Source organism: Mus pahari, chromosome 19 (genome assembly GCF_900095145.1).
Source record: "Mus pahari chromosome 19, PAHARI_EIJ_v1.1, whole genome shotgun sequence".
NCBI lineage: Eukaryota > Metazoa > Chordata > Mammalia > Rodentia > Muridae > Mus > Mus pahari.
Genome location: NC_034608.1, coordinates 61,299,480 through 61,320,096, shown reverse-complemented (window position 1 = coordinate 61,320,096; position 20,617 = coordinate 61,299,480). Strand labels below are relative to the sequence as shown.

General features: G+C 43.7%; 1 protein-coding gene across 1 annotated transcript in view; it reads right to left on the bottom strand.

Annotated features, from left to right (window-relative positions):
* The window catches only part of Mtnr1a (melatonin receptor 1A), a 21,509-nt gene extending 2,043 nt beyond the window's left edge, over positions 1 to 19,466 (bottom strand). Inside the window, exon 1 of the mRNA XM_021219783.2 lies at positions 19,172 to 19,466. Within this exon, the coding sequence (XP_021075442.1) occupies positions 19,172 to 19,364 (193 nt within the window). The 5' untranslated portion in view covers positions 19,365 to 19,466. The remainder of the gene's footprint in view (positions 1 to 19,171) is intronic.
* Positions 19,467 to 20,617: the final 1,151 nt, after the last annotated feature.

Genomic DNA, 20,617 nt, shown 5'->3' with positions numbered 1-20,617 from the left:
GAGGAGAGGAGAGGAGAGGAGAGGAGAGGAGAGGAGAGGAGGCTATTTCTACAACTTTTGTGATCCCAAACCATAGATATTGCCAGATGATAAATTAAGTATATGCCCCCCAAAGGTGCAAACACTGTCCTTGTTGAGTGAAGTCCTTTTTATGAATTTCCGTGTCTCCAGAACATTCCATTTCTCAAAATACTGACATTCTGATCAGTTTCCCTTCTTTTAACAAGTCTCGGGATCGTCACACTTTCGTGACTTCCTTTGCTTGGGATGGCACCTGAGAAGTCTGACATCGCCCTGTCTCTCAAGTCAGCCTCAGACGACGTCCTTAAAACCAAGGTCTTTGATCTCTGCAGTGTTCCCAAAGCCCCTCTAGCTTCTGAGGTTGGAGGCGATTGTACCTTTCACCATCAGTTTCTGGATTCGAATGCTGGTATCACCCCTCCCTGGCTATGGAACTAGACCAAGTTATTCCCCTTTGACAAGTTTCTATTCCCTCTTCTGTGTTACAGAGGTGCTTGGCAGTGTGTCTGCCTCCGAGAGTCAGTGAGCCTTAGGGGGTGTGGCTTATGCCAAGCACTGTGCCCTGTCTGCACCTCATATAAAAGCCGGTCATTTCCTGCGGAAGGAGAGCTAGGAATTCTCTTGTATTCGTGAATGACTTAAGATCAGAGCATTAAATCCCACACATTCACAATGAGTGTAATCATCTCTACTAATGTCATAACTGGGCACGTTTTCAGGGTATAGAAAAAGGACCCCAGCTGAATTTATGAGATAATCTACCGGTACGCTCTTTCGTTTTGTGAATTTTTTAAAGGCTTCATTTTCTAATATCCCTTCTGTTTTAAACGACTCCTCAACCCAGTTTGGAAATTTTGATTAATTTTTTTTCAAAACCCATCCAAAGCAGACATGACCACAGCCTTTTCTCATTCGCCCAACCGGAGATAGGCAACGCCCTCTTTGAAGATGTCAGAATTATTGCATTCGTCCTGCTTTGAATTTTAAATAGGTTATAATACATTCCATTTGATAAGAACTTACCAGACCGAATATAAAGGATTCTGGGGGTACTGTGTAGGAACAGACAGGAAAAAAGAACTGTTACAAAATCCAGAGCAAGTTTGATGTCTGTCTGTAAAAGTGGATAGAATATTAACCTATGTGGAATGGCACAAAGTTGAGACTAGAATACACCACCAATAATGGGTCACTTGGTAAAATGCTTGACACACAAGCATAAGGACCCAACTTTGAATCCCCAGCACCCATGTGAAAAGTGAGGCATGGTAGCACACACCCACAATCAATGTAATGGTAAGGTGGGCCCCTGGAGCACATTGACCATCCATTCATCCAGCCCATAGATGAGCTCCTGGACCAGGAGAAGCCTTGCTTCAAACACTAAGGAGGACACACTGGAAGGAGACAATCAACATCCATCTTTGGCCTCCACAAGAACAAACAAACAAACACACACACACACACACACACACACACACACACTCCAAACATACATGCACATACCAAAACGTGTATGCCATACCCACTTTCAGCCCCCCCCAGAAGAAGAAATGTCCTTAAAATGTTGATAGTTATGACTAAATGATGTAGTTGTCTTGTCTAGTAGTGTTCTTAAATGAAGAGAGAGAGACAGAGAGAGAGAAAGGAAGGAAGGAAAGGAGGGAAGGAGGGAGTATGGAAGGCAGCGCCTTCCCTGAATCCTCTAAACAACACACACGCAAACATCACCGTGAGAGGAGACAAAGCCACCAGGTAAACACATCTACATAGAACCTCTGGCTGATTTCCCCCCCAAACATGAATGGAAATTAATTCAAAAAATTAAATTGATTTAATTAATGCAGTTAGTTGAATAGTAATAAGGCATAATTGCTGTAAATGACAAGAAGGATCAAAGCCACACACACACACACACACACACACACACACACGCACATGCACACACAAATCCGACCAACTATGACAGCATTTGTGGTTTGAATTTTAAGCTCTTTAAAAGTAAATCCACAGCAAGCGGTTTTAGCACATGACATTCTGGGTAAAAATGCACTTTTCTGATGTTACTTCAGGGTGCATCATACATAACAAGTCATTTTAAAATACTAAATATTTCGCGAGACATGGCACTGACTCCAGGATCTGGGTATTTTGCTTGCAATTTAAAACTGTCTGTGGAGAAAAATAATTTGCCCTTGACCCTTTAGCTGCACCTCTATGACCAGCTTTTAAAGGACTGACTTTTAAAGAATCTGGGGAGATGGAACATTAAGTAAGGTGACCGCTGCAGAAACAGGAGGACCTGGGCTAATATCCCCCACACCCAGGTAAAAGGCCAGGTGTGGCTACACGCACACACAGTCCCAGTTCTGTGAGTGAGTCCCAGAGGAGAGGCAGTACAGACTCCCAGAGTTCACTGGTGAGCCAGACACCAATCAGTGAGCTCTGGGTTCACTGGAAGACTGTGGCTCAAAAACTAAGGTGGAGAATAATTGATAATCTAGCCAATGCTTACCTGTGGCCTACACATACATATGCACACACGTGTTAATATATACATGCATACATACAAGTATACACACATACACATGCATACACATATGTAAACATGCAAAAACATATGCTCACACGCACCACAGTCACACAAGGAATTCACTTTTATGACAAATTTTTTGGAAACTTTTCATGTGTTTCTTACATCATGATAGCTTTTTCACCTTCTTTCTTTAATTGTAATTAATGAAACAGGGACTTTGAAACAAAGTTTATTCTGTTTCAGTTGTCTGGAGGAAATAATACAATTAGCATGACCAAATGCAAGCGAAAGTTGCTGTGCATGCTGTTTGAGATACAAGCAGGAGGAACAGACACACACAGTCTGTGAAACAGTCTAGAAATGGAGGAAACACAGGTTTACAAACCAACATGCAACTATATGCCTTAGAAGAAGGCAAATCTGCTGAGCGGAGCCAGAAATCCCCCTCGTTCCCCCACCTATCTGCACCCAGTCTCGAGTCTCCTTCCCTTGTTAATACTGGGATTACGGGGGTGGAGGCGACTTTGTTCTGACTGTAATAAAGTGAATGGTGCTTCTTCATAGAATGCGTTGTCCACCAGGATGGAGTTTCTCATGGCATGGTTCAAACTAAGGGATTTATTGTACAATAAAGGGGCCATGCTCCCGGAATTCACTGAACCTATTATGCTTCCCATCCCAGAATATTGGTTTTGAAGGTTCATCTTAAAGCCAACTGCATCACCCATGGTTCCATCTCCCAGGCTGGGATTCCTGTGTTATAGTATCATTAACTTCATACTAAAGATTCACTGGTCATAAAATCAGGGGAGGATGTTTCAGTCTTTCCTTTTACACCCACGCTAGAGACTCCTTACCAACTGCTTGCTTCCTGTCCTTCATCCTTGCAACTTTTGATTTCTTTGGTTTGGCAAGCTATCAATCTGCAGCTCCCAGACCATCTGGACCCCAAGCTATCAATCTGGCCCAACACCTGAATAGATCACCATGACATTGCAGATGAATTGACATTGTGCTGCAATGTCAAAAGCCCAGAGAGTCTTTAAGGCTTATTAAGACTAACTTAATCTTAGTTCTGAGGAAGAAAGTCTTCTACCAGCTGACGAGCCATGGTTTCACTAAACTAGAAGTAGAGACTGTCACTAATATACCTTGGGTTCTTCATTTCAGTGAATCAATGTGTGTGTGGGGGGGGGTCAGGGGGTACTATTACTGTAATCGGTCTTAATTATTGAGAGGAAAAGCAGGTTGTTATTGTACAATAAGACTCATAAAGTATACCTTAAAGGCAAGAAAGCCCTAGGAAGTTTTAGCACTCCCAGATCCTGTAAATAAAGTCAATGGAACACTAAGATAGCCCAAATCAGGTAGAAATATCAGAGATTTAGAATTTCCCAGAGATTTAGAAATAGATATACGAGCCACCCGAACAGGCAAGGAACTACGATGTGTGGAGGGCAGAGAAAATGGGGAGTGGATAGTATGTAGAACTATTCATAAGGATCATGTGACCAACTGCAGAGACGAGCACTAAAATAATTATGGGTATTTCTTGTTTATTATGCCATGATGCTGTTGGCCATTGTTTTCTCTTCCCTTATGATATCGGCCTGCCATCCAGTCTGTGGGGGAAGTGAAGCTTGCATTTCAGTGAAGTGTAGGGTATAAATGAAGATTGTGACTCAGCTGGAAAGTGACAAAACTCATGTAGAGAGGAACAAGAACATGGCTGTCTTAGGAGAGCGTCACTGAGCTCCAATTTTTGGAAGAACAGTGACATTTTGTCAGGTGTGATTTTTTGGTATCTTCTTTATTAGGAAGTTACTTTTTGACTAAAATAAATATCTACTTGTCAAGGTACCGTGAGGGGATCTACCGTTTTGATGGTGTCACTTGAGGCAAATTCAAACAATGCTCCCAGAATTCTCTTCCCCATAGAGACTTGGATCAGCATGGCTCACAAAAGATGTTTTATTTTTTTTACTTGACACAGAAGAGATCCTCATGCTTGGAACTGTGAAGTGGCTTGTTAGACACTGATGTAGCTCCACAGTGAAGTTAGCTGGGTGAGACTAAGAAAGTCCTGTCGTGGACCAGACTTTCACGGCTTATTAGTCACTTTGTTGCTTAAAAGAAATCTGTCCCGTGCAAACCTCATTCTGCCTTGCCTTTGGATAACTACGTCTTCATCACGTGGTGAAGTCACCATGCTGTCACAGCTGTTATGACCTTGACTCTAAGTTTCTGTCCTTTTTTTTTTTTTTTTTTTTGGTTTTTCGAGACAGGGTTTCTCTGTGTAGCCCTGGCTGTCCTGGAACTCACTCTGTGGATCAGGCTGGCCTCGAACTCAAAAATCCACCTGCCTCTGCCTCCCAAGTGCTGGGATTACAGGCGTGCGCCACCACTGCCCGGCTAGGTTTCTGTCCTTAACATTGCCACACTAACCCTTCCACAACAACCTGCACATTGCTGTCATAGGAAGAGAGCCGACTTTCTCCGGTGTGCTCTCTTCAAAATGCTGGCTGCAGAAGCCCGGCCGTAAACTCTGTCTGCTTACTCGCCTTACTGTGTAAGCCTTACCACGGTTGCTAGTAATGCCCGCCTCAGATCCTCTTTGCCAAGAGACCCCGTTTCTCTCTGAAATATCTGAGACCCACAGGCTCCCTGTAGGCTCACAGTGCCTCCAGAGACTGCCCACAATGGCCCACGGCTGATACACAGAGACAAAAGCCACATTACAAGCACGGCCAATGCTATGGATGAATTTATGCACAGAGGCTTTGAGTTGTAGATTAAGCTAAGCCCAGGCTTTCCCTGAGTTCCCATCCTTGCTAACTCTCTCCCTTGCCCTATGTTGCTTAGAGAACCCTTGTCAAGACCCAGCTTAACCATGACAGATCAACTCTCTGACTTAAGTTTATATAACACCTCTTTAATAGGGAAGATCTGTCAGCCTCTTGCCAGGTCCGATGTCATTTGATTTCCCCATGTGTGTCCTTGGTAAAGACAGCCAACTTATCGTAAGTTAGCAGGCTGCCATCTCAGATCTACCTCTCTCCGCTGAAAGAAAGAAAGACCCCTTAACGCTACCTGCTCTGCCTTTCAAGGAACATTTATGTGTTTTAAAACTCCCTCAAGGTTTCCCTACGTGAGAGAGGGTGAAGCAGCTGACCACACAGGGTCACCCAAGCTGTCTTTGGTGGGATGTTCTCTGGCAGAGAAACTGTGGGTAAAGTTTAGTAGGATGTGTTGGGGCTCTGATGACGAGCTAAGGGTGTGTATGAGGGATTAATTCTCCTAACTTACCCAACTTGGCTGGTTTTGGTTGGGCCAAAGGGAGAGATTAAGATTAGTGACTCTCTCACACGAATAGAGAGGACCAGTCTTGTTGAGACGCCAGCCTTGCCATTCAGCTGACAATGTGTAAAAATTTAAGACAGCCCTGCAGCTCTGTGATAACCTCAGGTGGTTCTCTAAGGAAGCCACTGGCTTCCTGGTAGAAAATGAGAAACTTAGATGCTCACATAAACTAATCAAGTTTCATGGGGAGAGGGAGGCAGTGTAAATGTTTCTAGGCACCCTCTCGGCGTGTGGCTACACTCCCTGGAGCTAAGCAACGCACAAGCACACACTCACACAGAAGCTGTGGCCCTCGGAAACAGTGTAATCCAGGACACTGCCTGTGGTTCTTATGAACACTGAGCTCAGCACACAGTAGGCGTTCAAGAAAGGTTTTCTGAAAAAAACGTACTTCAAGTCTCTAAGTGGCATCTACATAGTAGGAATCAGTTACTCTCCTGCATTTATCTACCAGGGTTCTGTTTTTCTCATTGGGCCAATTCGTATTTTCTTCCTTTTTCTGCCTTGGATTTTTAACTGTGTAGAAAGCAAGACTGTAGACCCACGGATGACTACTCATATAGATTTTTTTTTTTTTTTTTTGTAAGCAACTGAACTTCAGCAAATTCATAGATTCAGATCCAAGGGGCCAGGTTTCATGAAGGATTTGTTTGAAATGTTTTGCTTACAGCCAGTTCAATGTGGATAGATGTTAATGGTCTGTAAGAGGAAGCTGTGGGGTGGGGGTGGGGGCAGATATTTTTTGGCCGAGCAAGGGGACATTAAAATCAGTTTATTTTTCTTTGTGGGGTGTGTGTGTGTGTGTGTGTGTGTGTGTGTGTGTGTGTGTGTGTGTTTCAAATCCCAGGGGCAGAATCTGACATTCCTGATTTTAAAAGATCTGGCTGCTTTAGAAATGCATCTTTTCAGAGACTAGATGCAATCTGGAGCCCAAGAAGAGAAACAAGTTTCCATCTGGATTCACATCCTAGCGTTGTCTGTCGCTCGTCTGTTCACATCCTAGCTTTGGTGGTTGCTCATCTTATCTCTGTTAAGTCGGTTTCCCAGAGCATCCTGCGCCTTGCCCTGTTGTAGACCAAGGTGATAGTCACACTGGTGAGGACCGAGAGAGTGTATGAAACGCACTGTGCCTTGAGTGAATTACTCAGTTCTCAGTTCTGCTCCCCTGATGGGAACCACATGTGCTATTTGGCAGAAAGTCCTTGTCTTGTCTGAAACCCAGGGCTGATGCGACTCCTCCCATCATCCCTCGGTGATGGACATACCTCCACTTTCTTAAACGCTCCTCCTCCTGCTGCCTGCCGCCCTCTTCACTCAAATACTCAAGCGAAGAAGCTGGCCCCAGCGCGGTCTCCTTCCTTCCAGTCCGTTTGTAACCCACGTTCTACCGATATCGGGACGCTACCCACTCTCCACACTGTGTGAACCTTTTTCTTTAGCACTCAGTGGCCCTCTTGCCGATCCGTTCCTCAGCCTCTCCCACTGTCGCCTAACACACTGCTTATAGGTTGGAACAGTGGGTTGGAACACAGGGTTTGTGCACGCTTTCCACATTATAGCCTTCGTGTAACATCACGTTTGCATCCTACACTGCGTGCATGTGAGAATTTCACTGTCCTCATGTCTCCCTGGCGGCGTTACTTCCCTTCCAGATCTTCAGTCTCCACTTCTTTCGCGGTGTCCCCAGCCCCCCATCTGATACTCTGTCTGCTGACGTAGAGAAAGTTGGAAAGTGTCTCACTTGTCATGAATATAACACACAGACATCAAAATTGACTGAGGAACATTCAATTCCTTTAAAATAAAACAAAGCACACACCCTTCTGGTAAGGTCTAGATCTCAGTAGCTGTTAAATCCTCCCAAACCTCCTGCATAATTTCTTCATTTGGCTACACTTGTCTCAGAAAGACAATTTAGACAGAATATAAAATATTGACATTATGTTACAGCCTTTCTTCCTTCAGAGGGTAACAAATTACTGATAGCTACACTATTTTATTCACATCCAAGAATTAGGTTGAAACAAAAGGGTAATATTTCAACAACATTAACAAAAATAAAAAATAAAAATAAAAGAAACAGCATTAACTCCATTAAAGGTGGTGGTCTTTGCTTTCTTATCTACTTCCCCCCAGTCTTGAATCTGTCTGTGAAAAGCCCAAGTTTAAGTAAGCAAATTAATTGTACTAAATGATAGTTCTAAATTGCTAAATCCAAAACAGCATCACCCTCATGATTTTTCAGCAAGAACATCATGTTGCCTATTTACATGTTAAAATTAAATCAAGGCTAGGGCACGGAAGATAAAAACTAACCATAAAACAGTATGAAGTAAGATTCCCATAGAAGGGAGCTTTAAGAGACTGCAGCAATGGATGGCTCAGAGGCAAAAAATGCTTACTGCTCTGGCAGAGGACCTGAGTTCAGTTTGAAGAACGCAGGCAGCAGCCAACAGCTACCTGTAACTCCAGTTCCAAGGATCAATACTTTCTTCTGGCCTCTTTGGGCCAGGAAGTTTTTCTGCTATGTTAAAATGTTGTGATTCATATATCTTTTTAGTTCATGCTTTGTTCTTATCTATTAGATAAAATAGTTTTAATGGCTGCATAAAAACAAAATCTAGGCAAATTGAAGAGACAGCTCGTGAGGAATGGAATTCACATTACACAGGGTGCATCTGTCTCCATCTTCCCAAAGATATGTCATTGCCTTGTAAGGAAAACTTCCCAAAGCCTTTTTTCCAGTATTTGGAGATACACAGCATACAACCTCTATCTGGGATCACCCTCTTTGAGCTAGCAGACCAGACCTACTTTCTGTTCTCTGTCACTCGGGCCCCTTTGATCAACCTGTCCCACCCGTCTCTAAGGCACTGTCCCATGTGCCTAACTTCATTCTCTTAAAATTAAAAATAATACAATAATTTCAATTCCAAAATTATGTCTTACTTTAATATGAAAATAAAGTGGACACATCTTTAGGGTACTTGCTAGAAAGGCATATCTTTGAAAGTAGGTGCCATTTTTTTTTTTTTTTTAGAATTTGAAGATGTGGGCTGGAGAGATGGCTCAGTGGTTAAGAGGACTGATTCTTCTTGCTGAGGTCCTGAGTTCAATTCCCCGTAATCACATGGCGGCTCATAACCATCTGTAATAGGAACCGATGCCCTCTTCTGGTATATCTGAAGACAGTGACAGTGCACTCACATAAATAATATAAATAAATAAATTTTTTTAAAGAAAAGAACTGTCTTAGTCAGGATTTCTATTCCTGCACAAACATCATGACCAAGAAGCAGGTGGGGAGGAAAGGGTTTATTCAGCTTACACTTCCACATTGTTGTTCATCACCAAAGGAAGTCAGGACTGGAACTCAAGCAGGACAGAAAGCAGGAGCTGATGCAGAAGCCATGGAGGGATGTTCTTTACTGGCTTGCTTCCCCTGGCTTGCTCAGCCTGCTCTCTTATAGAACCCAAGACTACCAGCCCAGAGATGGTCCCACCTACAAGGGGACCTCCCCCCTTGATCACTAATTGAGAAAATGCCCCACAGCTGGATATCATAGAGGTATTTCCCCAACTGAAGCTCCGTTCTCTGTGATAACTCTAGCTGTTTCAAGTTGACACAAAACTAGCCAGTACAAGAACTTAAAGATGCTCTATGATTCTTTGTATTCATTCCTCTCTGTCTCTCTCTGTGTCTCTCTGTCTCTCTCTCTGTCTCTCTCTGTCTCTCTGTCTCTGTCTCTCTCTCTCTCTCTCTCTCTCTCTCTCTCTCTGTGTGTGTGTGTGGTGTATTTGTGAGCTATATGCACATGTGTGTCCATTTTTCCTGTGTGTGCAGAAGCCACAGGAGGACATTGAGTCCTCTGTCACTCCCTACTTCAGTCCCTCGAGACAGGGTCTCTCATTGGCTCTGCACATCACTGTGTCAACTAGGCTGGCTGAACGGCCTGTCCCTACTTCCCAGTATTTGAGTTACACGCATGTGTCGCCCTGTCCAACTAGTACACCAGCAATAGGGGATTTGAACTCATGTCCTCATGAGTGTGCAGAAAGTGCCCTTACCCACTGAGCTATCTCTTTCTCCTCCACGTGCTGTGCTTTACACAAATTTACAACAGAGACCTTTACTCTGACGCATTATCAAGGATTTAATGGCCAATCATATTCTAGCTTGCACTGTGGGAATACAATGAATATTTATCCCAATGAATATTCAATTCAATCAACACTCAGGAAGCTCAATATCAAGGCAGATAAGCATCCTTTCCAGCTGTATGCATTAACGACTCAAATTACCTGGAAGACTTTGAATAATAGCCAGCACTCTTCTGTGTCCCTTCCTTAGAGGGTAATCCCCTCAATGCGATTGTCATATATGTACATCTCCCTGGGGAAAAAAAATAAGTGCTTGATATCCCAAGCATAAAAATTTAAAAACTTATCTTGACTGCACTACTATTAAACCTCACTGAAAGTTTCTAAGATGTCATACCTCTCTTGTGAGTCAACTTGCTTGGCCAACCTGTTTGAGAGGTGAGGAAAAGGGTGGAGCTACCTCTACAGGGTTGAGTGGATGAAATGAACAGCCCATGCAGAGTCATGTATATAGGCATCAGTGTGTCTTTAAGAAATATCCATTGATTGCATCTTTGATGGTCTAGAAACACAAAGAAGGAAGGGGGGGGTCTGTTTTGGAAGGCAGGGTCTCTCTGCCAGTCTGACAACCTACACACAGCTAGGAAAGGAAGAAAATCCAATACAACCAGCCTGTGTAAATCAGGGTTAACCTACATCTCCTTTTGACAAATATCTCATTATTTATAAATAGGTATTGAGAAATGCAGAAATCTTCTCACTCAGTAGGCAAATCAGTAGGTGATACAATGCTCTGTAAATCTGCAACTTAAAAATTGAATTGGACTGAATTTGATCAGGTTCTTATGTTCTTTCATTCTTTCTCTTAAAGTAAAAGGTAGTGATCATACGGAACCCTTTGGAGAGCTTTTGAGGTATATTTTAAAAACTGATTTAATGATTGTACCAGTTTGCAATCCCACCAGCAATGGAGGAGTGTTCCTCTTTCTCCACATCCTCGCCAGCGTCTGCTGTCACATGAGTTTTTGATCTTAGCCATTCTGACTGGTATGAGGTGGAATCTCAGGGTTGTTTTTATTTGCATTTCCCTGATGACTAAGAATGTTGAACATTTTTTTTTAGGTGTTTCTCAGCCAATTGGTATTCCTCAATTGAGAATTCTTTGTTTAGCTCTGTACCCCCATTTTTAATAGGGTAATTTGTTTCTCTAGAGTCTAACTTCTTGAGTTCTTTGTATATATTGGGATTAGCCCTCTATCGGATGTAAGACTGATGAAGATCTTCTCCAATCTGTTGGTGGCCTTTTGTCTTATTCACAGTGCCCTTTGCCTTACAGAAGTTTTGCCATCCATTGGACTGAGCACAGGGTCCCCAATGGAGGACCTAGAGAAAGGACCCAAGGAGCTGAAGGGGTTTGCAGCCCCATAGGAGGAGCAACAATATGAACTAGCTAATACCCCCAGATCCAGGGACTAAACCACCAACCAAAGAGCACACATGGAGAGACTCATGGCTCTAGCCGCATATGTAGCAGAGGATGGCCTAGTTGGTCATCAGTGGGAGGAGAGGTCCTGTGAAGGCTCAATTCCCCAGTGTAGGGGAATACCAGGGCCAGGAAGCTGGTGTGTGGGGGTTGGTGAGCAGGAAGAGGGGGGAAGGAATAGGGGGAGGGTGTTTTTCAGAGGGGAAACCAGGAAAAGGGATGACATTTGGAATGTAAATACAGAAAATATCCAATAAAAAAAAAAGACTTAATGACAAATCTTCATTTTAAATTGTCTTTTAGATTATATACTTCAGTTATATAGTTAAGAATTCCATTTACACATTCTGGAACTTCTTAATAAAAGATGTATTTTTCTTTTAATTGTGTACACACACACACACACACACACACACACATCAAGAGTGGTACACACTCTTAACCGAGGAGCTATCTGTCCAGCACCTCACATTCTGGAACGTTTGGTTGCACATGTTCATACACATGTATAAGGATTATAATATATACATAATACGCTATAATACCAAAGAATTGGCACTTGAGACATCTCTGCATTACTGTAGCTGTCTCCATTCCTGCCCTTAATCCTATAAATAACTCCTCCATCATCATCATCATCATCATCATCATCATCATCATCATCATCATCATCATCATCTCGAGCTACCCTTTCCCTTCTTGCCCTACCAGGAGCTCCCAGTGTTAACTGAAGGGCGGAGATATGCACAAGCAACCACAGCATTGACCAGTCACGGAAACTGTTACAGGGAACTTACTATCACGACACAGCGGAGCACTGGGGCTCGTAGGGTCTCTGTTTCATGGTGAAGGATGATGGAAGTCCCTTTAGAAAGGATTTTAAGAATGTACAATATGTTTAACAAGCAATATATAGGGAGCATAGGCTTCCTATGAGCCTGAGTCCCCACAGGACGTATGTGCCATGGGGTGTGGAAACATTGGCTAGGAGAAGCATGTTGCAGGGTTCCAGGACCTTAGGGATGTATGCTCTAAGGCCCCTTCTTACAAACTCTCTTCTTTGTTCCTGTTCACCAGGAAGTGAAAAAGATCCTGCTGTCCTAATGATCTGCCCAAAACATGGTGCACAGTGACCATGGACCCTTTCAAACCGTAAGCCACAGTAACTCTTCCCACATAAGTAAAACCTTGAAGCAGCATTTTTTTTTTTTCAGAGCAAAAATGAAAGTGTAACTCATGGAGGTCCCAACCCTTAGATTCCTGGCTGATTTCACTTTTTGCTACTTTGTATTTTCTATTTGTTTTCGGAGAAAACACTTAAAAATTAAATCAACGTTAAAAAAAATAAAAGCAGTCTGGGCGTGGTGGCGCATGCCTTTAATCCCAGCACTTGGGAGGCAGAGGCAGGGGAATTTCTGAGGCCAGCCTGGTCTACAAAGTGAGTTCCAGGACAGCCAGGGATACACAGAGAAACCCTGTCTCGAAAAACCAAAAATAAAAAAAAATTAAAAATAAAAAAATAAATAAAATAAAATAAAAGCAAACTAAATAGAACTAATCGAGTGCACTATAGAAATACTGTAATACTGTTATTTGTATGTAAAGTCAAAAATGGCAGGTAAATAGATGGATGAATAGGTAAACAGACAGGTATGTGGGTAAGCCTACTGGGAGGCAGAGTCTAACTTTATATCCCTAGGCTGTGCTGTGAGAGAATGGTATTAGCCTCATCGACTAGACAGAGGACCCTTGTACCTCATTCCTGAGACACACTACACACAAAGGTAGTCATGAAACTCAGCTTGGATCCTGACTTTAATTCCTGGTTTTTGTTTTAGTTTGGGTTTTTTTGTTTTTTGTTTTTTGTTTTTTGGTTTTTGGTTTTTTGGTTGTTGTTGTTGTTGCTGCTGCTGCTGCCGCGGCTGCCACCGCCCCAGCTGCTGGGTTTTGTTTGGCATCGCCCCCTGCTGGGTTGTCTGTGTTCTACAATAAGAAAAACTGATTCCCTGGCTGTGAGTTTGGGCTCTCCACTTTCTCAGCTGCCTGAGGAGACTGTAAGGCAGTCAAATGAGCTGTGGGAGACTGCTTTGAAACCTGCGTGCTGTGCTCTGCATTTAGTTATGGACTGACTGTTAGAGGCCGGATTTGCTACATGGGAAAATAAGTAGAAACCAGACCAAATATGCTACTCTGGGAAAAGTGTGACCAGAAAATAAATATGCAGTTTTATCAGTTTCTTGTTCTAATTTTCTCAAGCTTGAAAAGGTTTCTAACACAGATTGTTCTATAAAGTTTTTAAAATTCCCCAAGTGTTGGGCTGGAGAACTAATTCATATCATTGTTGCCATTGGTCAGATATGCATTACATATAATAAATGATTTGATTCTATGCAGCAATAATCAATCAACAATGACCACCAGTTTTTGTTAAACCAATTACAGGTCACTGCAATAAGAGAGTAAGGTTTTACCACAAGTTTAGATTAATGATGTACTGAGAAACTGGCTCAGCCTGCTGCTTTCAATTCATCCCAGAAGCTGGATTTTTTTTATTATTACTAATACTCTGATTCACTTATAATTTATGCTCACCATAACATTCACAGTGAGAAAATACGAGATGCAAAATTCTTTTTTTGTGAAAAACACTTCTGAAAACATGATTAACATTTTCCCCAGATGTCTGTTATCTTTAAATAAAATTCTCTTCAGCTTTTTCCAATCATCTGGTGTGTGTATATTTTATTTTCATGTCTAGTGTTGTTTTCAGAGATCTCACGGGGCACTGGTGTTCGAATCACTAGTAACCCAGGTGACAAGGCAGTCTTATGACCCTCATGCAGACATACTGAGTTGATGGAGCAGGAGACACTATCTTATTCTTTATTTTTGAATTCTTCTAATGGGTAAAATGCTAGTTTTCGTTATCCATGGGGCTTAGCTGTGTGCTGCTACATAAACTTCAACTCCGCCGTTTTCTTCTCAAACATTGTCATAACTGAATGGCAAGGCTGGCCACCGACAGAGGCTGCTCCTTTCCAAGGACCACATCCTGACAGAGAATCACAACAACTGTAACCTCTCCCCTTGGCCCAACCCAAACCAGCCAAGTTGGCTAAGTTAGATGAATTGATCCCGCATACACACCCGTAGCTCATCATCAGAGCCCCCAACCCATGCTACTAAACCTCACCCACAGTTTCTCTACCAGTGAGCATCCCATGAAGAAAGCTTAGTGACCCTGTGTGGTCAGCTGCTTCACCCTCTCTCACGTAGGGAAACCTTGAAGGTCTTTTAAAGCACATAAATGTTCCTTGAAAGGCAGAGCAGGTAGCGTTACGGGATTTTTTTTTTTTTTTTCCCAGCAGATAGAGGTATATCTGAGATGGCCCCCTGCTAACTTAACGATAAGCTGGCTGTCTGTACCAAAACACACATGGGGAAATCAAATGACATCAGACCCGGCAAGAGGCTGACAGATCTTCCCCACAGAAGAGATATATCTATAACCACAGTGAAAAGCCTCAAAGCACAGGCTCTGGGCCACTGGCTTTAGCAAGTACCATGTTTCTCTATGTTACTCGACACCACTATCCTTATACAGGAGCATTTGATTGATGAGAAGTCTCACCTGCCTGCACTGCTCTCCCTTGGTAACCACAACAGATTTGTTCCACGGACCCGGTGGTATCCAACTCCACAGATGGTCAGGTTGCTTACATCAGGTGACAGGACATCTGCATAGAAACTATGCACATCTCCCATACACTTTAAATCATCTCCAGGTTACTTATGCTCTCCAATACAGAACACTAGGACCGTGCGTGTCACCCTAGCTACTCTGTGGAGGTGGGGGTTGGGGGGGGAAATCCCTGAAGCCTACAAGTTCAAGACCAGCCCAGAAAATTAAAGCAGAAACAAACTGTGAATGCTATATAACATCTCTCATACTGTCCTGTTCATGGAGTAGTTACGGAAACCACACATGCCCAGTGTCTTTGACCCTCAGTGGGTTGATCTCTGGATGCGGACTCCTGAGATATGAAGAGGAAGCCTTCTTTGCTCTCACCCTATCCCTGGCATGAAATTCACTCCCCACTCTGTCTCATTCTTGTTGACTCTCAACGGGGCTTGGAACTTGGAGTAAGACCGGTGCCTTCCAAAGACTTATTGAGGGCGCAGAACGCTGTCAACTATGTCTGTGGCTAGAGAGTCACTCTGGGGGGGGGGGGGGGCGGAGCAACATTCCTTTTAATTACAGATGTTTTCCTTGTCCTGCTATGCATTCAAATTTAATACTAATAATGATAGCACGGGTCTCCCGTAAAGGGACACACGTCATACTTAGCAAGGAGGCCCTTGCTCTGTAGTGTTTTCGGAACTGAGCAGGGGCTCCTCTCTGTTTCTGCAGCAAGTACCACAAAAGCACGTATTCGCTCAGTTTTCCAGGAGTGCTTGGATTGAGTCTATCCGTGATGGTGCCTGCCACAGCGTGCTATCTCCTGATGTGTAGCAAACCTTCCCCTAGCTTGATGCTCACAATCATGGGCACTGAGACCCTAGGATGGAAACTTTGTAGAATTCTGAATTTTCTATGAAGCCCCAACAGGCTATACCTAAAAGTCTAACGTATTGTTAACATTCATCCTTTGTTTATATACTATACAGCTTGAATGGACAGAGAACTGAATTTTGAACAGGCAGAATATTATTTTAGGAAATGCTTTAATTAAGTGTAATGTACATAGAGAAAAATGCAGCTCTGCTTTTTAGCAAGCTAAAAGAAAGCAGATGATGTGATGATGATGATGATGATGATGATGATGATGTTCAAATGCCTATTTAGTATTACTTTCTCCATCTTTTCAAAGTATTTTCGTTTGCATCATTTCATTTGATACTTGCAACAATTACAACAAAGCTTTGGGTGGGGGGCAAGGGTGTAGGTGTTCTACCTGTCTGACAGACATGGAAAGTGAGGGTGGATCACAACTGATTTCCTGGATTGGGATGTGTACTGTGAGAATCTTCTACCCACTTTAGATGCACCATTTCTCATTAGCAAAATTTGCTTGGGAGCAGAGCAGACAGTCTGTCAACCTTTCACATCTGCTTCGTTGTTTGAAGGCAGTGCCTGTTGTGATTGGCCGGCCCCACTGGTTGTAAAATATCAGAGATTTCTTGCTGAAGACATCAAAGGCCAAGGTAGTCTCTTGAGAAAAGGAAGAGGGCAGAAATAGTGCTGCCATGGTACCAGACTTCCGAAGGAAAGAACTGCTTCGGAATTCAGATGTGCTAGCCTTATCTTTTTCCTCTCTGCTTCTCAACTTTCCCCTTTTCAAAAAGAGGATGTTTTTATTTCATATGTATGAGTGTTTGCCTCCATGTGGGTATGTGGAGCACACGCATGCCTGGTGCCCGTGGATGTCAGAAGAGTCTGTAGGGTCTCCTGAACTTGGAGTTACCGATGGATGTGAGCTGCCATCTGAATGCTGGGAACTGAACCTGGGGCCTCTGTAAGAACAGCCACAGAGTCATCCGTCCAGGTTGCTATTTTTCTCATCTTCCCGTTTTTAAAACCAACAAAATAAATTGAGCAAATATACAAATTGAGCAATCATTAAAACATTTATTTTGAGACAGGGTCTCTTATGTAACCCCAGTTTGCCTGGAACTCGATCTGTAGACCAGGCTGGACTCAGACTCGTAGACCAGACTGGCCTCAGACTCATAGAGACGCAGCTGCCTTCGTTTCCCAAGCCCTGGGATTAAAGGTGTGCACCTGGCATCTCTGAAACTTTTAATAAGCATATAACAATATGCTTGAATCAGCTAGCTCTAGCTATGGTCCAAATCACTATTTATTCTTTTAAAAACTTCTCAAGGGGCTGGAGGGATGGCTCAGCGGTTAAGAGCACTGACTGCTCTTCCAGAGGTCCTGAGTTCAAATCCCAGCAACCACATGGTGGCTCACAACCGTCTGTAATGGGATNTGATGCCCTTTTCTGGTGTGTCTGAAGATAGCTATAGTGTACTCATAATAAATAAATAAATCTTAACAACAACAACAACAACAACAAAAAGTCTCAAATGGTGGCGCACGCCTTTAATCTCAGAACTTAGGAGGCAGAGGCAGACGAATTTCTGAGTTCAAGGCCAGCCTGGCCTACAGAGCGAGTTCCAGGACAGCCAGGGCTTCACAAAGAAACCCTGTCTTGAAAAACAAAAAAAAAAAAACAAACAAACAAAAAAAAAAGCTTCAAATGGTTTGAACTCATTGATGGTGTGTTTGAGCCAGTAGTTCAGTTATATAAATATGATGCTCTAAAGCTTTGCAGATTAAAACTCACCAGGGATCTTCTGTACAGAGAGGGGAATGCAGTATATGGACACCTCTCAAGAAGTTGCTTAGCCAATGATGTCCAGTCATGGTACTTTTCCCAAGCCATCAGGACCGTGAACACCTTTTATAGGATTCAGACTTTAGAGACCAATGGAGCAAGTTAGGTGAGCTCCAGGCAGGAACCCCAAGAATTAGAGCCTCCCCCTACTGAGCCTGGAAGACACCGACTCACTATGCCCTTTTCTGTCAAGTGAATGAGTCTGACACCCGACCCTTGGACCCACCCAAGGACTTTCTGTGTGGGTGCTCAGGGCCCCGTGCAATCTGGAGAGAGAGGCTCCTAGCTCTCAGAAGGGCTGTGCTCCCCCAACTATTCACTTATTACAGTGGTGGAGATCAAGCCTAGGGCTTTACCAATGCTCCGCAAACAGGACCACCAAGCTACTGAATTCAGAAAGATGGAATTCTAGTCTAGGCCAGTCATCTGTGAAAGGAAGTCATCCCGTTTTCTAAGCCAAACTGAATTCACATTATGAGACATTTTCTAACGAATTCTTATACTTTGCACAGCCTGAAGCGTTGCAGAGGCTAGGTCAAAGGTGAGCCATGTGCTGCCTGAATTTGAGTTTTCACCAACCACCTGGTTTAGGACCAAAATACCATTTGGGTGGGCCATTATTTAAGCAAATGGACTCCTCTCTACCCTCCTACCAAAAGTTTACTTCCAAACCAGGAACAGAAATCCGAGCAACCTTGACACTATTTGAAGGCGTGAAAAAGCTCAGGAAGAACCCACCAACTAGGTCAGCTCATAGCTCCAGTGAATCCCAAGTATAACTCAAACACAGAATTAACTCTAGCCCTAGGTTATATGCAAATGCATTTCTCGCTACAGTTTCCCCGTCTTCTAAAATGCAGATTTGACTTGAGGAGCAAAAGTGCTTCCTCAGCATTCTTAGCATCTTCCCACACTGCCTTGCAATTTGGTGCTGTTAGCTGAAAAACCACGCCTGACCACAAAAGCCAAACAGTAGCTCTGTCGTTTTGGCAGCATCTGCATCCTCTCCTAGTTTTGCGAAGTTGGGGAAACGGATTTATATGAAAATCCAAACTGATGATGAGTTCGTTGATCTAGATGAGTAAAGAGACACTGCGGAAGGGAACAGAGTTTTACATCTCTAAGGACTGAAGACACTGTCAAGGCATCTTATAGAGGGACAGGGTCAAGAGAAAGGAGGGAAAATTATCCAGAGTCCCGTTTCTCAGAAACGGACTTTCTGAAGTTTTCTCAGTGTCCCACAACGGGGCTAGTGCCCGGAGCCCCTACCTGCGTTCCTGAGCTTCTTGTTGCGATACACAGACAGGATGACCAGCAGGTTGCCCAGAATGTCCACCACGATGGTAAAGATGAGGATGAAGGCCAGTGTAGAGGCCAGCCACGAAGGTCGCGGTCTCCCTCCCTCCCCGCTGCCTGCTCCCTGCTGAGTGGCGTTGAGCAGCTCGCTGCCATTGCCTTTCATGGTCCCCTGGGTGCCTCACCGCAGCACAGCCAGGGCCATCGTCCTGTCACCCCGAGCCCTCAAGTGCCCAGCTCTGCTCATGCCCTCTCCGCCACTTTTTATGGCCCTCCCGCATCTACTTTGCATCCTTATGGTTGCTTCGCGGCGGTCCTGCCCGCTCCAGCCCCTCCCGCTGGTAGGACACCCTCTCTGCTCTTGGCCACTGCCGCCTGCTGACACCTGCTGTCCACTGCCCGGCAACTTGGACTCGGAGGGTCCCGCAGCGCGTGCACATTGCGCCCCCGTGTGGCGAGACTCGGCGAGACAAGTGGAGACGTCAAGTGGAGGGAAACTTGCACCCTGGAAGGACTTGAATCCCAACCAGACTTACACAAGACATATGATGTTCTCATATTGAACACTTAAAATTTTCATGTTCTCCATATATTTTATGCCAGCCCAATTCCTAAACATTTCCAAAGTCCCTTTGAAAGAGTGGAGAAAAATGAAGAAAATATATTTTAAGAAGATGAATACCAGAAAAGCATGACATTACAATATTAAAATATGTATTAAAATTAAACAATGAGACATAGCTCTGGAGGCTGAGGCAGGGGAATCAACGTCTGTTTGAGGGCAGCTTGAGCTGCGTGGTCAACCAGTGTTGCTGTATAAAATCCTCTCTCAACAAATCATATTAAGTAAAGTGGTTGTGTTCATCAATAATTTCAAGAAGAAATGAAATGCAGAATTGAGGGGCCTAAGCATGTGGCTCAGTCGTTAGAGTGCCCATCCGGCATTCGCAAAATCTTAGGCTCCATGACTAGTGTTGTATAAACTGGATGTGGCACCTCAGTCATGGAACCCCAGCACCCAGGAGGGAAGGCAAAGGATCAGAAGTTCAAGGCCAACCTCAGCTGTTCAGGACAAACCTGGAACATGTGAGATTGCGTCTAAACCAAGAACAAAGCACAGACTTCAGAAGGGTTAACGTTTAAAGTTAGCAATGAGGGAAATCAGTGATGGAAGGGAAAATACGTTTAAGAAAATGTGGGTGAGTCTGTAACCTTGAGGTAAGGAAGGGCTCCCTCACTAAATGAGCATGAACAGGAAAGCAGGACTGAACCCTATCGTTGTGAGCATAGAAAAGACCCACGAGCTTAGGTCACCAACTGACCTCAGACTCTCTGCACAGCCGTGGGAAAGCTACTTCACACGGGCAGTCTTACACCATGTTGATCTGACAGGGTTTGACACTGTGAGGGCCATATATT